The sequence below is a fragment of the Salvia hispanica genome, chromosome 3, assembly GCF_029641045.1.
Source record: "Salvia hispanica isolate PSC_SH4W2 chromosome 3, Shi_PSC_v1, whole genome shotgun sequence".
Classification (NCBI taxonomy): domain Eukaryota; kingdom Viridiplantae; phylum Streptophyta; class Magnoliopsida; order Lamiales; family Lamiaceae; genus Salvia; species Salvia hispanica.
In genome coordinates this window covers 11,018,889-11,035,646 of record NC_142694.1, presented here as the reverse complement: position 1 = coordinate 11,035,646, position 16,758 = coordinate 11,018,889, and the positions used below count along the sequence as shown (strand labels likewise).

At 34.8% G+C, this 16,758-nt stretch overlaps 3 protein-coding genes, 1 non-coding gene and 1 pseudogene across 4 annotated transcripts; 1 reads left to right on the top strand and 4 right to left on the bottom strand.

Annotated features, from left to right (window-relative positions):
• The first annotated feature begins 604 nt into the window (after window positions 1-604).
• On the top strand, window positions 605-2,306 carry LOC125199074 (UDP-glycosyltransferase 91C1 pseudogene; annotated as a pseudogene).
• A 235-nt stretch (window positions 2,307-2,541) lies between these two features.
• On the bottom strand, window positions 2,542-4,644 carry LOC125211546 (uncharacterized). The gene is made up of 4 exons (XM_048111391.2): window positions 4,477-4,644; window positions 3,600-3,771; window positions 3,033-3,149; window positions 2,542-2,936 (listed from the first exon to the last, which is right to left on the bottom strand). Exons 1-4 carry the CDS (start codon window positions 4,584-4,586, stop codon window positions 2,769-2,771), a joined length of 567 nt encoding a protein of 188 aa, XP_047967348.1. The 5' UTR covers window positions 4,587-4,644; the 3' UTR covers window positions 2,542-2,768.
• Window positions 4,645-4,696: 52 nt separating this feature from the next.
• TRNAP-UGG (transfer RNA proline (anticodon UGG)) lies at window positions 4,697-4,768 on the bottom strand. The gene has a single exon. It is a non-coding gene; the product is annotated as a tRNA-Pro (tRNA).
• Window positions 4,769-4,967: 199 nt separating this feature from the next.
• On the bottom strand, window positions 4,968-8,377 carry LOC125216112 (guanosine nucleotide diphosphate dissociation inhibitor At5g09550-like). The gene is made up of 13 exons (XM_048117738.2): window positions 8,101-8,377; window positions 7,492-7,554; window positions 7,265-7,348; window positions 7,065-7,172; window positions 6,800-6,972; window positions 6,544-6,655; window positions 6,371-6,451; window positions 6,226-6,288; window positions 6,049-6,147; window positions 5,857-5,981; window positions 5,575-5,785; window positions 5,425-5,499; window positions 4,968-5,347 (listed from the first exon to the last, which is right to left on the bottom strand). Exons 1-13 carry the CDS (start codon window positions 8,185-8,187, stop codon window positions 5,297-5,299), a joined length of 1,332 nt encoding a protein of 443 aa, XP_047973695.1. The 5' UTR covers window positions 8,188-8,377; the 3' UTR covers window positions 4,968-5,296.
• A 1,023-nt stretch (window positions 8,378-9,400) lies between these two features.
• On the bottom strand, window positions 9,401-14,188 carry LOC125212676 (MADS-box protein JOINTLESS-like). Its single transcript, XM_048112907.1, has 9 exons — window positions 14,038-14,188; window positions 13,519-13,711; window positions 11,731-11,806; window positions 11,148-11,206; window positions 10,947-11,046; window positions 10,433-10,474; window positions 10,291-10,341; window positions 10,059-10,141; window positions 9,401-9,557 (listed from the first exon to the last, which is right to left on the bottom strand). Exons 2-9 carry the CDS (start codon window positions 13,698-13,700, stop codon window positions 9,548-9,550), a joined length of 603 nt encoding a protein of 200 aa, XP_047968864.1. The 5' UTR covers window positions 13,701-13,711; window positions 14,038-14,188; the 3' UTR covers window positions 9,401-9,547.
• Between the last annotated feature and the right edge of the window lie 2,570 nt (window positions 14,189-16,758).

Genomic DNA, 16,758 nt, shown 5'->3' with positions numbered 1-16,758 from the left:
ACCATCGTCAACCAAAAATACTTGTGTCGACACTCACTTTCGATACCTAGAGGCAAAGATGACAGTCATGAATACAATTAAGAAGTCCAATGGCCATGCTACTGCAATAAGAAACTCAACAAATAATCTGATTCATGGTATTTGCAACACATTGTAGATTAAAATGGTAACAACAAACTAACTGATTCTGGTAACCGTCTTACTAAATCAAAAGAAACTTGTCAAAAATATTCCTATCTACAAACATTTCAAAAGATGTAGTATTTGTTAATCCTTAACAATGAAGTTGTACTTGTGTGAGTAGCGCCAAATTAGGGTGGGAAGGAGACAAGTGTAATAAAGGGCTTTAAAAGGTCATCAAACACTCACTATCTCATAAACCATTTTCTCAACAGACCAATGGATTGACGTTATTCAACCAAACACTCTACAACTTGATAGTACCTCTCATCTCCACGTTTTACAAATGACTATCACAGCCTGGCCATGGCCCATCTATTCTCCACCATTATGGAGGAGAAAGGTAACATGTACGGTTGCTGGTGGGCCATTCCACAATAGTTGAAAAGCTAGCGACTTGTAATATATAGTTGGCCAAGGCAATACTTAAATCAACCATCTTTTTATCTTGAACATCACAAATAACTCATCTAATCATATTGCCAATGGAAGCAAAAACTCACCATATAATGATGTTTCCATGGCTGGCATTTGGCCACATGTTACCCTTCTTTGAGTTATCGAAGCAATTCGCAGCAAAAGGGATCTTTGTTTCATATGTTTCCACCCCACGAAACCTGCAGAGACTTCCTCCCATCCCATCATCTTTAGCAGCCAAGATGGAGCTTCTCGAGATCCAAATGCAGCCGGTTGACGGACTACCGGAGAATTGTGAGGCCAGCATAGATATCCAGCCTGCACAAATGCCGTTCCTGAAGAAAGCATACGACACGTTAGCTGAGCCATTCGAGCATCTGCTTCAGAAGGCAATTCCAGATCTGATAGTTGTTGACTTTGCTGCATACAGAATTTCAGAAGTTGCTGTCAAGTACGGCGTAAGCACTGCGTTTTTCAGCGTTTCTTCAGCTTACATGTTGGCCTACATGGGGTCACCAGCAGAGCTCAAGGGTGGGAAGCAACTTCCCAGTCCAAAAAGCGACACCAAACCACACACGAAGGAGAATGCAGAGGGAGTGTCCAGCGGCCAACGTATAGGAAAGGTTATCGAGGAAAGCAGCTTTATTTTGGTGAGAAGCTGCGAGGACTTTGAGGGCAAGTACTTGAATATAATTCGAGAACTATATAAGAAGCCAGTTTTACCTGTTGGCTTACTTCCTCCGATTACTGAAGAGAGCGAGCATGTATCAACCGACTCAAGCTGGCCTGAAACCTGCAAATGGCTGGATGGGAAAGAACTCAAGTCAGTATTATTCGTAGGGTTTGGGAGCGAGTACAAGATGCCACTCGAGGAAATACATGAATTGGCATTTTCACTTGAGCTTTCGAGATCACCTTTCCTCTGGATTCTGAGGAAGCCACAAGGTGTGGATAGCTCAGATTTACTGCCTCCTGGTTTTGCCAGCCGTACTCAGAGCCAGGGTCTCGTTGTTCTCGGTTGGGCGCCTCAACAAAAAATACTCGCCCATCCAGCAATCGGAGGATGTTTTTTCCACTCAGGCTGGGGAACATGTATTGAATCTCTTGCTCATGGTCACCCACTAATTCTTCTCCCCTTTATATCAGACCAAGGACTCACTGCTAAGCTGATAGTGGAAAACCAAGCTGGATATGAAGTTCCCAGAAACAAAGATAGTTCTTTTAGCCGGGACGTCGTTGCTGAATCCATAAGACGAGTTCTTGTAGAAGACGAAGGTGAGCAGTTGAGGCTGAAGGCTGCAGAGCTGCAAAGTGTCTTTGGCAATCATGAGAGTCAAGATAATTATATAAACAAAATCATCGACCATCTGAAAGACAACATGATAAAGAAGCAAGTGTAAAATCCAGTGAAACACGAAGATCTGCAATCACCATAAACAGGAAGAACAGTCCGGTCAAGTGCCCATAGTAGTCATGTCCTGCATCGAGTCAAGCATTTAATAAGTTCCAAGTTGGGTTTTCTTTTCGGTTCTTTCCCAACTTGTATTAAGAGTCGAACCGCATAGGTTAGTATTATAAATAGGTCTTTGTCGCTTCTTTATTTCTATTAAGAGTGAATAAACTTGTATCTTATCTTTCATCTCCTACAAACCCTTATCTCTTGTTCAATAAAAAACTACTTTTCCATCTCTTGTGGAGAACGTTGTCAATCTTCTCTCGTTCCACACACGATACATAGTTGCAATGCATCAACCGGTGCTCTGAGTGTTGTTCTCATAGACCTAACCATGCCTGCTGCTGATGATCTACCAATTCCCGACGCCATTGTTGAATGTCTTGACAATATCATAGCCGTGATCAACAGCCTATGACATGCCAACTACACCCAACTATAGTGGGACAACTAAAAAGAAATACGACCCAACCATACTGGGACGGAGGGAGTATTATAATAGCAAATGATCAACATAAAACCATAGAGTAAGAGACTACAAAATTATCAAATACACAGTCAAGTTCTACACAACTTTCTGATGGCTGCTGTTAATACTAAGCAGCCTTTGAATCACTAAACACAACAAAATTAGCACAAATCTCTGTAATTAGGACCACTAATCCAACCTGAAAAATGTCATTGCAGGTATGCAGTTCTTTAAAATTGGATCGGGAAATCATTGCTGATTTTCTGAAGAAGTCGGTTTCTTTGAAAAATTCTGCCATCTTTGCTTGTTCTTTTCCAATGCCGACCTATTTTGAGAGAACTTAGTGAGCCCCTGCCTCAAAGCTCCGAGATTGACACCATCGTCCACCAAAATACTCGTAACACTCATTTTCGATACCTAGAAGCAAAGATCACAGGTTATGTGGTGATTCACAGCCAAAAAGATTGTCATCCATGTGGTTCAGAAAAGAAGAAGCACGGCATGAGATCTTACCGCTTGTATGTTGCGATTTTCATCATCAAAAAAGAGCATCTCATTGTATGGAACACCAGTCCTCTGCTTCAGTTTCTGAAAATGATCGGTCTTGTGGGTCCAACTCGAGAATATCTCCTGAAACGTTACAAATGTCAGGCAAATCCCAGTTCAGAATGTATCTAAAGCATTCGACGGTAGAATGTCAAGAAGTGCTCAAGTAGAAAATAGTACCTATCCACCACCACCGCAAATGAATGATGGTCTGGATTGTGCCATACCAAGTACGATAAAATAAACAATTTTTTTGCTACAGATACATAAGCATTTGTATTGCATGGTATGTACAAAGAAGAGGATTGAACAAAAAGCTTTTGTAATGACTTTCCAATGTAAATCCCCCACAATGGCCAATGCCTCAAAATGTAACAAAAATGAGGTTTTCTAGTAGCTCGATTAGGAATCCTTTATTCAAACGAAAAACTAGTAGCTCTTCTAGTCCTAAGCATATATATGAATTCAGATAATTTCACAAAATAACATAATTAAGTAGCTCAAGCAATTGATCAAATGGCAGAGTTAGCTCACCTGAGCAACGAAAAATGATTTTATTCCCAACTTCTCAAGAAAAGTGTTGGCTTTATCCGGAGTTGGTGATCTTGAGGCAACAGCGATATCAATACCTTTATCCTTGAGAGCATGCAGTATGCCTTTGGCATGCGGATATAGTGATGGCATTTCACACTTGGAGAGATATTCACTGCAGAAACACACAGCCAGATTCCCCATGAATACAAATACGCAATCCAATGAACATACAATAAGAATAACTCAACAGATAAACTGATTCATAGTATTTACAACACATTGCAGATTAAAATGGTCAATACACACAAAAATGGTCCAGTTTCTTACCCTAGTATCAAGGAACTCATCAACACCATTGTTTAAGCTATGGTAAAAGTTGGTCAATAAATTACTAACAGATTCTGATAACCATCTTACTAAATCAAAATCAAATCCTCAAAAATATACTCCTATCTACAAAGAGTTTAATCTTCCAGAGGAGCAAATCACCCAGCCACTCGTTCACAATGACTGTATCCTACAAACCGATTAATATTTGCATCCACATGTTTCTGGTTTGCTACGAAATAGTAATGCATTAATCCTTGTGATTTTCAAGTTCAAGAAATAATAATGTCAAAATCTAATGAAAATGACCAGAAAAATTGCTTCCGCATCTAACCAGCCCTATGTTGAATGCATATATTCTATAATTTCCATTGCACATCTTAATAGATTAACATAAACCTATACTGTGATTGCAGCTTAAAATCAAATCAAATTACCAATAGAACACCCGAATTCTCCCAAACCAAGCTTTTCTATCAATCTAATAAAAGATCACTTCTTTTGGGTTCATTTCCATGATCAAACAAAAAAACATAGTAGAAAATATTACCAGTAGAAGGGCCAGAGAGTATAATCAAGGTCAAAGACGACGAGACGAGGCAGCACCTCGAATTCAGCTATGATCTCCATAGCCTCTTTCTTCACCATCTCGTCGCTCATTTCTCTCTCGATTCTATCAACTCAAAATTCGGAATTGGCAACTGACTTTTTTTTTTTTGGATTTTCAACTGAATTTTTTTTTTTTAAATCCAAAAAATAAAAAATAAAAAGGGGCATTCCGAGAATCGAACTCGGGACCTCTCGCACCCAAAGCGAGAATCATACCACTAGACCAAATGCCCACTTATGAATGATATGCCAACGGATAATTATCTCACCTAATCAATCGAGTGATGAAGTGAATACTAATATACGATGATGACAAAGGCTATTTCTCATTTCATAAGTAAATTACTCATTTCATTGATTGTTTTTTTCTATCAACTATTCTGATTACATAATTCGATCAAGGAAGTTAAAAAGTGAATACAAGTCGTACCATTCCACCAAATTGGCCAGAGTTCGATTGAAAAGCATTAGCACAAAAATTGGTAAGTTTAGTTGCAACCAACATCAGCATCCATGGCTATAACTTAGATGGCTTGTCCCATTACACTTAGCAGAAAAATATATCCTTATTTTTAGCTACTAGAAAATGCAAAACCAAAAAAAAAAACAAAAAAAACTTGAGTAATCTGGTAAACTTGTATGAAGCTGAGGAGGAGCATGCATGTACTAGTTTCATCTTCTCCGGTGTCGGGATTTGATCCTCTGCTGTGAACCACACAACTCATATAATGAGAGAATACAAGGGTAGAATCTGAGACAGCTCATTGTTCACCAGCACTTGCTGCACTAAGGTCCACTGACAAATCAATAACCTAAACCAAATCATAAACATGTTAGAATTAGTTATACTCTATTTTGAGAAGTTGTACAATATTCTAGTTACATTCACCTTTCCAGTAATCTTGTTATACATAGCCAACACATCTTCCACAGTGGACTCAAAGTGTGTGGATGGGTCATAACTCTGCAATGCAATAACACAAAGTTATGTGAAGATATATGATGACAAGTGAAGCAGAGAGAAGAACGCGATGCGTACCATAGAAATATAACAGTGGTCAGAATCGCAGTCGTTGGTGGGCTTATATCTGTCATAGGTTTCGTAGAATATCTCATCAACCGGTCCAAGAAGGTCCAACCCGGGCTTCAGCTCTGCCTCCGGATCATCAGTCTCAGCCTCTGTCAAAACGAAAGCAATGTATTTGCCTTTTGGCGCCACGTTGTGATAGTACGAGCAGCAGAAGAGATACCTAAGTGAAATCAAAGATACACAAGTAAAACAGAAAGGTATGAGTTGGTGAGAACTGAGAAGCATATATACATGTCTGATTTACGGCCAAGCTGCTTCTGTGGGATGATGACTTGAGCTGAGTGCGACTCGTGAGTGTCTGGGATCGGGTGGCTCATTATAATGACAGCACGCGCAACTTTCCCTACCTTCTCGGCCTGAAACCAAAATTGGTCTGAAAACTATCTCCAAACTATATGTATGCATAAACGCGCAAAAAGTAACCTTATCGGGTGAATATGAGGGGTCGCAGACAACTTTCTTGCATTTAGCCGTTTCTCCTTCGGATGTTACTCCAACCACTACTCCATCCTCATATTCCACCTATAGATTGAAAAACAATTAACACATCTCTTCGCTGAAGGTTTCCACGAACGAAGCTAGGATGTAACAGATTATCACCTTACAGTCTGGCTTGTTTAGCATGTAAGTCCCACCATAAACTGCGCTCAGGCGAGCAAACGCCTGTTGATCAGACATTATAGCAAGTCAAAACTACGCTATCAGTATATTCGTCTGAAATTATGATTCTCAGAAGGGAGCAAACCTGAGGCAACTCTCCAAGTCCGTACATAGGATAGATGTAAGGAGATCCGGATTGGAATCGCGCCAAAGATTCTGCATACAGCTGTTTGACAGACGAAAGTTTAGCAAAGCTGTGCTACTTCTTCTTTTATTCAACTAAACACTATAGATTGCAATTTAATAGAATCTCTCCACCTTCATTCTCTTCACAAAAGCCAGTGCCGGCTTGTCCAAGTATTCATCGCTGAAATGCAGAGCCAGTGCATGGCCTATAAAATCAATCGTGTCGTCTTCCAGTTCATACTTTCTGCATTTTAGAGCAAACAAGGCTGTCACTCAGAGTTCAACCGCGTTCCATTTACAACATCACGAGTAATTCACAGGCTAGGACAACTACACATTGTGTAAATTGGCAGTGTAATAGAGTGATGCATAAGTGTGAAAAACTGACGAGATAAGCTGTCTTGCTGTAATCGTGCTCAAGTCCATCCCGTGATGAGTCTTGGGATCACTCTCATTAAAGTCTTGAACAAAGACAAAGAACTTGCGCGCGCGCCTCTTCTCAAAAAGCCCCATTAGTGGGGATTTCAGTGCCTCGACATCAGTTGCCGGGACCTTGTGGATCTGTAGCATGATGTCAAGTGTCAAGGCTGAACAAGAAACATAAAAAGGCAAAAAGAGAAAGCTAGCAAAAGTTCATTCATCAGTCATCACACCTTTCCTTTATTGTAGACAAAACTACCATCTACAGCCTTGAAGTTGAGGTACTTGGTGACGTTCGCATGAATCAAGACGCGTACTAAAGTTCCATTCGCCATCATGAACTACAACAATCAAATTAACATATTATTTTTACCAATCATAACACAAGTGGCTTAGGCAATGCAATTTGTAGTACATCAATGTTCACCTATACCTTTGGGATCATATCAACGTTGTACTCTCTGCTTGCGCCTAAATTCTCGGGCGGTTGCTCCTCTCCCCTGAAGCGCTTCCAGAGCTAAAGAAAACGAGATATTAAATCCAAACCACTTCATTTTGTTACTTTCAACTAGGTAAAATATACATTTGGTCATATAATTGTACAATATACTACTAGTAGTTAAATTTAATCAGAAATGAAAAATAGTTCTCTAACATTACCTGAATCAAACTGAGAGAGCTGGATTCTCCTCCATAATAGTCATTTTTGTCCATGTGTAGTACCTGTTTGGAAAATCAAAAAAATGAAAACAATACGAGAAGTAACGTAAAACCAACTTTTCCCGCCAAAATACTCGATACAAACTCAAAAAATTACGAATATAAGAAAGAAATCGATCAGAAGAACATGAATCGAAGAATCACTAATCATATTGTCAATTTTTTTTTTTGAGTTCTCTCTCGAATTTTCAATTCACATATTGAGGAATCTATCTAACTTATCAAACGAATAATCACATTCGCTTGTGGCGTCATTCTACCACTCTGCATTCTTAAATTCATTCAAATCGGACGAACATCCATCCGATCTATCTGATCATCTATCCAGTTCTATCAAGCCTTCCGCAGCGTTTTCATAACTGATACGTCGTCGTTCATCAATTAATCGGATCATAATGTAATATTAGCCGTGTAATCGAACAAAAACAACTCTAATTTAGTCAGCAACGGTTGATTTTACCAGAGTTAATATTCCTCAAGGCACAAACAGATCAATCAATCCATTTTTTGTCCCAAAAACTGAAACAAAGGAGTGAGAGATGAAGTTACTTTTAAGCCATCGACGGAGAGAAGGCCGCTGAGAATGCATTCTTTCAGACCAGTGCCGAGAACGATGACATCGTACTCTTCATCCATACTTTTTTCAGGCACAGCACAGGAAAGAAAGCAGAAGAGAAGGTGTAAAGGAATTAATGGAAGAATGAATGTAAGAGGAGAAATGTGAATTGTGAGCGAGGAAAGAGTAACATTAACGCGCAAATGAAGATCGAAGAGCGCGGGAGATTTAGCAGTGGAGCGAGTCTTCTCCGCAGTTGATGGCCACACTATTATGTTCTTCAACCGTTTATATTGTTATTATTACATATACCTTAATAATTGGGCATAATGTTTGAATCTTTTTGTGGTGTAGTAGCAGTCAATATATTTTTCCAAATAATTTACCGGAGTAAATAGCTAAATAAATTATGGTTACATTGATCAGAAAATAAATATAAATTCATTATATAGAAGTATAAGTTAATTAATTTTTCATTTAACATAAATGAGAAGATATTTAAATGAGAACTTATATTTTAAAAAAAATGAAAAATATTCCGATCATTCAATGAAGAAGATCTACAATGAATGCATCATCTTGCTACACGGATGCAATGCTTGATTTCGAATTCGAATTTTGCAAGAAATACTAATTTTAATGTGACATGACATTTCATAGCTTCCTCGTTAAAATCAAAACAGAAATTAAATTAATAAGCGCAACTCAATTGGTAATTAGGCGCTTTCCCTCCAATTAATCATATCACCAAGATAATTAAGGATTATAATTGATAAAAAGAAATTTAACAAATATCCAACAACATTTACTTATAAATCTCAAAGTATATACCAAAAATTGATTTTTACCAACTCATTTTTGTCAAAAGATGACATGAACTTTAAGGTGCTCAGACTTTGGCAGAAGTTTATATTTTCATTGTATCGAATTTTTGGGATCTATGTGAAATTTATCATTGAAAATTTCTTAACAATAATATTTTAAAGGCACATCGTACACACATCTAAATTCCTATAATAATTTTATGATCAAGGTATCGCGGCGTTGCTTTGTTTTTAGTCCTTATTTCGGATTTTGGATTTAGTTAGTAGTTGTATTACTCAATTTTCTATGTTGTACCTATAATTAGCTGCAGCGGAGACTGTAAATAAACTTTGTGAAACTAAATTCAATTTTTTTATGAGGGGCTAAAAACATAGTACTACTACAATAATTTTTTTGTTCGATGATGTTTCACTTGACCCTACGAAATTAAGATGCAAAATTTGAAAAACTATCATAAGTTTCAAAGTGTAAATGTAAATAGAATCATAGATAGATAGTACTTCCCATGTGATATGTTATTACATGGCGACAAACCATCCAGAGCTAGAAATCATGCATCCGTTTACATCAAACATTACACAAAATATATCTCATACATATATAGTTACAGTTGGATTAGGGCAGCCTGCAATCACAGAGAGGCAATAATAGTTTAATTAAGTTTCATCATATAAGATTAATTAAGACTAGGACATTAATAGGGTAATTGGTAGAAAAAACCATGAACTATTGCTATATTTTCCACAACCTTTAAAGTTGGTCATATAAATCACGAACTTTGATAATTGTGCGAATTTTCCATGGCGATTATTACTTGGAAATTAGAGGCTAAATAATATGGATTGTTACTTGGAAATCAATAAGTCCGCATGAAATTTATTAATGCAAATCTATTTCAGAAATGATAAATATGTTCCACTAAGATAAAATAATTCAGGTTAATTTTAGCCATGACTGAAATTAATCACCATGGAAAATTCACACAATTGTTAAAGTACATGATTTATCTTGCCAAGGTTATGAGAAATACTAGTACTAAATTTTGGCAATATATAATTCATGTTTTTCCAACCAATTATTCATAACTAATTACTACTATATATTTATAATAATATACTAAGCTTACCCTAGCTTGAGGAATGTGTCGGTGCAATTGCTGTCGGAAATGGGCTGAATTCCTAGGTCAAAAGCATTTCTTTTGCTGGATTTCTGCGCATCATGCAAATTCAATTTCATTTAAGTCAAAATAGTATAAATGTAGTAATATATACGATTATTTGAATTGAGGTATATCAATGCATCTAAATTATTTTATTTTTTTTTAAACTTGTAATAAACTAGCTAGCTCTTAAATTGACCTCTATTGGCTGCGAATTCAACCGTGAGTTTTCTTCCATCAATTTAAATTCCTGCATTATCCAATCAATTAAATCATGAAAAATGTGGTCCATCTAAATATATTTGTTAGGTAGAAAAATTTGGGTGGGTAGAAGCACTTGCCCTTGTCTTGAGCACCCTCATTTCATCTTCTAGCCTCTCATTCTGCCACCAATCAAATTATGTAGACGAAATAGTTCTATATAAATATGTGGCTAGTGAAAGTGCAAGGATGGATGCAGAATAAAAGATTAATAGAGGCTATGTTTTCTAAATTTTATTCAAAAATACTACTCCCTCCGTCCCGCTTTAGCAGTCTCATTGACTTTTCTGCATTCGTTTTGTAAAAATAATAATAAATAGTTAAAGTGGAAAAATAATAAAGTAAAAAAGAGAATAATGTAGATAAGACTCTTCTCTATATTATTCTCTTTTTTACTTTATTATTTCTCCACTTTAATTATTTATTATTATTTTTACAAAATGAGTGCAGAAAAGTCAATGGGACTGCTAAAGCGGGACGGAGGGAGTATATTTTTAGGTGACTCAGATCATTGATATAATCGCACATATAACTTGGTACATGCACGTTATGTGTATATTACATGTGCTTGACCTATAGACTGTACGTACATACCTTAGTTTTTCGAATGCGGCTCATTCCTCCCTCGATCAATTTCTCAAGCTTCATGAGACTGGCTAAGCTAAGCTCTTGGAGATGTTCTCCCTCAAGCTGTCTGTATATAGAAAAACAAATTAAACAAGTATATAAATACATATTCATCTCTATGTTAATTATTGTATCATATCATATATAATGGAGTGTGTCATGAATTACTTTAGCTCAATGCTGAGCTCCATAAGATGCCTGCTGAGTTTGCCAAGGCCATCATTTCCCTGAAAATGGCTCTTTGATTATTTCTAATTTCTCAACAATGCATGAGATCATGATAATTTATAGTACATCAGTATATATAAAGAAAATGGAATAAGATTGAAAAAATCTAGAAACCTTTTGTATTGGTTTAGTAAGGTGAATATATGTGAGCATGCATATTTTATCACCATATAAATATGATTCATTGATCACTATATTAATAATGAATTCCCCAGATATGCATCCATGTCTCTACTCCAGCACTAATTGACCAAATCTACTAATTAAGTGAAAAATTATCAGTACAAAATTGCACACAACAGCACTGATTTTCTTCAAAATTAACTAATTCAATCAAAGTTATAAGAATCATTTAGTGAACATAGAAATGATTGATTATCTAAACATATCCTCAAGATTCACTATAAGTCAAGATAAGATCGGTTCAAATTGAAAACTACATACATCAAATTAAAAGTTAGTGAAGAGTAGTTTATTTCGATCAAGCCTGGTAAAATAAAATAAAACTTATGAGATCGATTACCTGAATATGGAGGGGAGGTTGCCTAAGTAGTTTGAATTCTGTTTGATGATCATGCCTTTGGATGATTTGCATCATGCTTCAAGAAGCCACAAAACTTAATAAACAAATTATGAAGCTAGTGTATAATTAAACCAACCGTGTATATACATATTTCATCTAATTTTTTAGCTATATATAAAAGTATGCGTTTGAATGATGAAGATGAAAGGAAAGAAGCACATCGATTCATATATGTAAAATTGTAAATAATTTCTCAATCATTAGCTGAAAATGATTCTTGGCTTGGGTAAATTCGGATTATATTAATGTAATACCTAAACCTACATCTTTCAACAGTAAAACATAATCTATATTAATGTGATACCTAAAACCTACAGCTAGAGAATATTGTGTGTGAAAACAATGCTCACTTTTGTTTTTATTTTTTTGTGCGATTTTTAGTAGTACATTACTGATTCTTTTATGTTAGAGATTTGAACATACTACATTAATGCCACAATCATAAAAAAAACAAATTAAAGATCAATTTTCTAAATTGTTTTTAATTAGTTTTAACGCGCCAAATTAGAAATCACCTCTTGACAATATATGTTATAAGCATATGGAGTATATACAAAATCTTCAATTTGTTTCCGCAAATCCTAAATGAATAGCTGTCACATAGAGTAATATGTTTTCTAATCATACACGTATATGGATATTATAGGAATGACATTGGATGAAATCCACCAGACTGCAAGCTTTGGTTGTTAACATAGTAGTAGTACTTTAGATTCATAATAACATTGCACTGAATCACTTGGATTATAAGTTTCATGTCTATTTTAGTACTCCACTTTATTGGTCCTAGCCATTTCCCCCCAATAATCCACCATGAAAAGTACAATCTTAGTGTCAATATATATATATATATACCTGATTGGTCCTAAATACAATCTTAACTATGTCTATAAATTTGATCTTAACATATGGATCTCTAGAGTACTAGCCTCTTGTAAGTAAGTTTAACATAAACATGAATATAAGACTTACAAATCCTCCATTATACACAACATAGTATTATAAATAGATAGATATATATACATATACAATCTGACTTGAATAGTTACAAAAGAAGAAGTTATACATGTTATGTAGAAGAAGTTTGTACTATATGTATGTATATCTCACTTTCTCTTTTCATCACATGTGTTATGTCTAAAATGCATGAGATTTTTGTCTATCTCAGTTTAACTCCAGCAATTAATTGGTCTTTTTGTTGCTAGCTCTATGTTTTCGCAACTTGTAAGCTCTAATTAATCTCTTTCTCATGTATGTACATGAATCAAATTCAAAAAAGATTTTAGAGTACATTAGGAGTTAATATAAGATCATACATATGTTAATAGAAAAACTAAACAGAAAATCAGTTCCTAAACCCTTGAAGTACATAATAAAATCACAAAACTTGACAAAAGATTTAGTTCAACTGTTAAAATTAATACCAATAAAAACCCATCTCTCTCTCTGGGTGTGTGTAGCCCCCATATTGTACTTATATTCTTGATAGTAGTAATGAAAAATTATTACCATATAGTGTACTGTATTTGGTTATGAGTAAAGCATGTATTGTTTCCAATTTCCATGCCTTTAAAACAAGATCTATGACATATGTAAACTAAATCTTAATTAATTTACACATCATCAAGAACTTCCCTCAATTAGGTCTTAACACACAATTAACCTCCCAAACCACACCAGTCGTACTTCTGTGTGTGAGAGAGAGAGAGAGAAGGAGAGAGAGAAAACCTTGAGGAAGAGTAGTCGAAGAGTTTGCCGGAGGCTGAGAAAACAATAAGGGCAATCTCAGCATCGCAGAGAGTGGAGAGCTCTCTAGCTTTCTTGAAAAGCCCTTTTCTCCTCTTGGAGAAGGTCACCTGCCTCGCCGTCAAGTTGTCAATCTTCTTGATCTCAATCTTCTGCCTCACCATTTTTGAACAACCTAAAAACAAACACAAATACTACTTTATTACATCACACAGCTGCGAAAAAGAGGGTGTCCGTACAAATGGGGATGTATATTTAGGCACTAGGTTTTTTATTACATCCTCAGAAACAAACAGTAAAACCCTCACTTCAAATTCTTCTCAAAATATAACTAAATATAGCAATGGATGATAAAGGGAATTTTTTTTTTCTTTTATGGGGTAGTATTTTTTACTTAAAAAAGAAGAATTTAACATTTAAGGGGTGGGAGAGTAGTACAAGAGATTTGCAGAAAAAGGGGAAATTTGCTGCATATGCTAATTCAGGGAAGATTTTGACTACCTGGGATGAGAGAGGAAACTGGCTAGAGAGAGAAAGCAAGGCTCTTCGCAAGGGTATTTGTCAATCAACCTTAAAGTTTAATCGGAGTTGCTGCCAAAGCTTCTGTGCATAAGGGTGGGGTTTGTGGTGGGGTGAGCATATTATAAATATGAATTTTTCTTTTTTTTTTTTGCTTTCTTGAAATTAACGGTGTGTGGGTATTTATTGGCCATAAAAACTTAGCTAAGACACTATTCAATTCCACCAACAAATGTACTTGCAAGGTTAGTGTAGATACTACTACCATTCATACCAAATAAAGGTAACGTATGCTAATGCAGTCCAATATTATGGCTTTGATTTTAGCATAGTCTTATATATTATTCAAGTCCAATTAATTATACTTTCTCCATTCCGGTAATGATGGTATGTTTCTTTTGTATGAATGGTATGTTTCTTTTGGGCATGAATATGCGGAAGAGTTAGTTAGATAAGTGGGGCGGGGCAGAAAATTGTTACAGTAAGAGCTATATTATCTAAATTTTATATGGAATAATCATTTTTCTATATTTTCTTGTTTTGATATGGGTTTTTGCACTTCATTTTACACAAAATAGCAACAAAATTATAATGTTATGTAACTAAAATAATTAAAAAATATAATAATTTGGGAAGGGCTTAAGCCCCCCCTCCTTAAGCACATGTGTGTCCGCCCATTAGTGAGTGATTGTGACTATATATTTTGTTTGTATTGATTTATATATAAAAAAAAGGAGCGTGAAAAATGCGTTTTAGACTTATGAGCCGCATGCATGTGAGGCTAAAGCTAGTGGCTGAAGTCGTCATATAGTGGCACGAGCCGCACAAAAAGCACAATAGCTAAGTGAGAATAGTCGCCGCTACTATTTCTCTTATTACTAACACATTTAAATTACTTTATTATTCACATATTTTTACACAGGAAGTCAACCTTCCTAAAATCTACTATAACCAAAAGCAATAATATGTTAGCATAGAACGAATGTACTACTTAGTAAATATATGATTTTATGATAGTTTGACTTTATTTATACATCTATATCATTAATCTTAGTAAAACATTTTTGCGGATACTTATACTACTACGAGCATTATTTACTAGTGAAGAAAATTTTTATACAAAAAGAAAGGATAATACCCGCAAGACCTGAATGGTATCCCTACTATATGCATAAATGCCTTTGATATAAATAATAAATTATCTATAAATATGAAGATCTGATCTATACTATATAGTTAATAAGAAAATTTTAGTTAAAGAAACATGATTTACCAGAAATTCGAATTTAGAGATGGACAGATATGAAATCGATAGGAGCTAATGTGGTTTCTATTAAAATAGTACTACAAGTTTGTATAATTCATTATTTATTGTCCTTTGACGAATGCGATGACACCTCGTGAGCAACATTTATTTTTATTTTTTCAATACCACATATATTTATCAATATATATCTATAAAGTTTTCTTAATATGCTCATATTACTATGTACATACATCATACATGTGTGAAGATTGCATATGTATCAAGCAAAAGTAAAATTTTAACCGGTATTTTTGTTCAGATGATTTTGTTATCGAGTCAGATAAAATTAGGCAGCTTTCTTTAATTAGAAATACATTTGTACTAGAAGTAAACACTTTGCTAATCGTTTTTAATTATTACTATATTTATATATACTTGCCTTGTGCAACTCCAAGAGTACTATTGCGCACAATTAGGGACTATTTGTGTATATTATATAGTTTAATTATAGGTTTGTAAATATAGATGCAGCATTACCTATAAGTCAGTTAAAATTGTGCAAAATGTGCAAAAAATATGTGCATTAAATATTTAATACCAAGAATGGCCTAATTATTTATTTATTAACCTTTATAATTATTTGACTATCTTCGTTTCTTCTCACCAAAATTTAATGGGCCACTTTATCTCTACCTTGTGTAAATCATAATTAAATATGGTTATTTATCATGGCCATGACCATGAATTGTTTTCATTGATAATTATGCAAAAAAATCGAAAACACTTGTATTTTAGATAGGAGGAAAGTATTTATTTTCATATTCACAACCTTTCGAAATATAATTCATTTTCATCTAAATCATGAATTTTTATCAAAATTTGATCAGTCATATATTTGAAATCATAATATCATTCATAAAAAAAAAAATCTTTCTTATCTTTTTTCTATTATTAATTTAATAAAAATGTCATCTTAACATCAACAAACTATGTCATTTTGTATACTGATAAAATGGTTGAAATTTTTTAAAATTTCATGATTTTATATTTTACTTTCAAATATTATAGAACTGAAGTTGATCAAATTTCATCATCACATTGCATATAATATACGGCATTTAAATCTTCAACCCTAGCTAAATCTATTTAACTTCCACAATATAATTATGTTGATAAATTAACACCACAACCCAATGAGGTACGCTGATTTATTGTGCAACTACTCCTAGGTGAGTGGTCCTGGACCTCCTGGTGCAGTACTAATTAAATACCCAATTAAAAATACATGTACTATATTATATTAGTCAAATGATATTTATAGTAGTACTACTAGAAGCCCACAAATGTAAAAATAATTAATTTAGGAATAAAGCAAGATTGTCCGGCATGCTGTAGATCAATTAAACCTTGTGATGCATATTATTCCCGTACACCATAGCATGGCCATGGGGACATCA

Coding starts and splice junctions, on each gene's coding strand:
- LOC125211546 (XM_048111391.2), bottom strand. CDS start 4,586: ATGAGCGACGAGATGGTGAAGAAAGAGGCTATGGAGATCATAGCTGAA. Junction 3,772..4,476: donor ACTCTCTGGCCCTTCTACTG/GTAATATTTTCT, acceptor GTGTTTCTGCAG/TGAATATCTCTCCAAGTGTG. Junction 3,150..3,599: donor AATCATTTTTCGTTGCTCAG/GTGAGCTAACTC, acceptor GTAACGTTTCAG/GAGATATTCTCGAGTTGGAC.
- LOC125212676 (XM_048112907.1), bottom strand. CDS start 13,700: ATGGTGAGGCAGAAGATTGAGATCAAGAAGATTGACAACTTGACGGCG. Junction 11,807..13,518: donor TTCGACTACTCTTCCTCAAG/GTTTTCTCTCTC, acceptor GGCTTCTTGAAG/CATGATGCAAATCATCCAAA. Junction 10,475..10,946: donor GCCGCATTCGAAAAACTAAG/GTATGTACGTAC, acceptor GATTGGTGGCAG/AATGAGAGGCTAGAAGATGA.
- LOC125216112 (XM_048117738.2), bottom strand. CDS start 8,187: ATGGATGAAGAGTACGATGTCATCGTTCTCGGCACTGGTCTGAAAGAA. Junction 6,452..6,543: donor CTTTTGTGAAGAGAATGAAG/GTGGAGAGATTC, acceptor TCTGTCAAACAG/CTGTATGCAGAATCTTTGGC. Junction 5,786..5,856: donor CTTGGCCGTAAATCAGACAT/GTATATATGCTT, acceptor GATTTCACTTAG/GTATCTCTTCTGCTGCTCGT.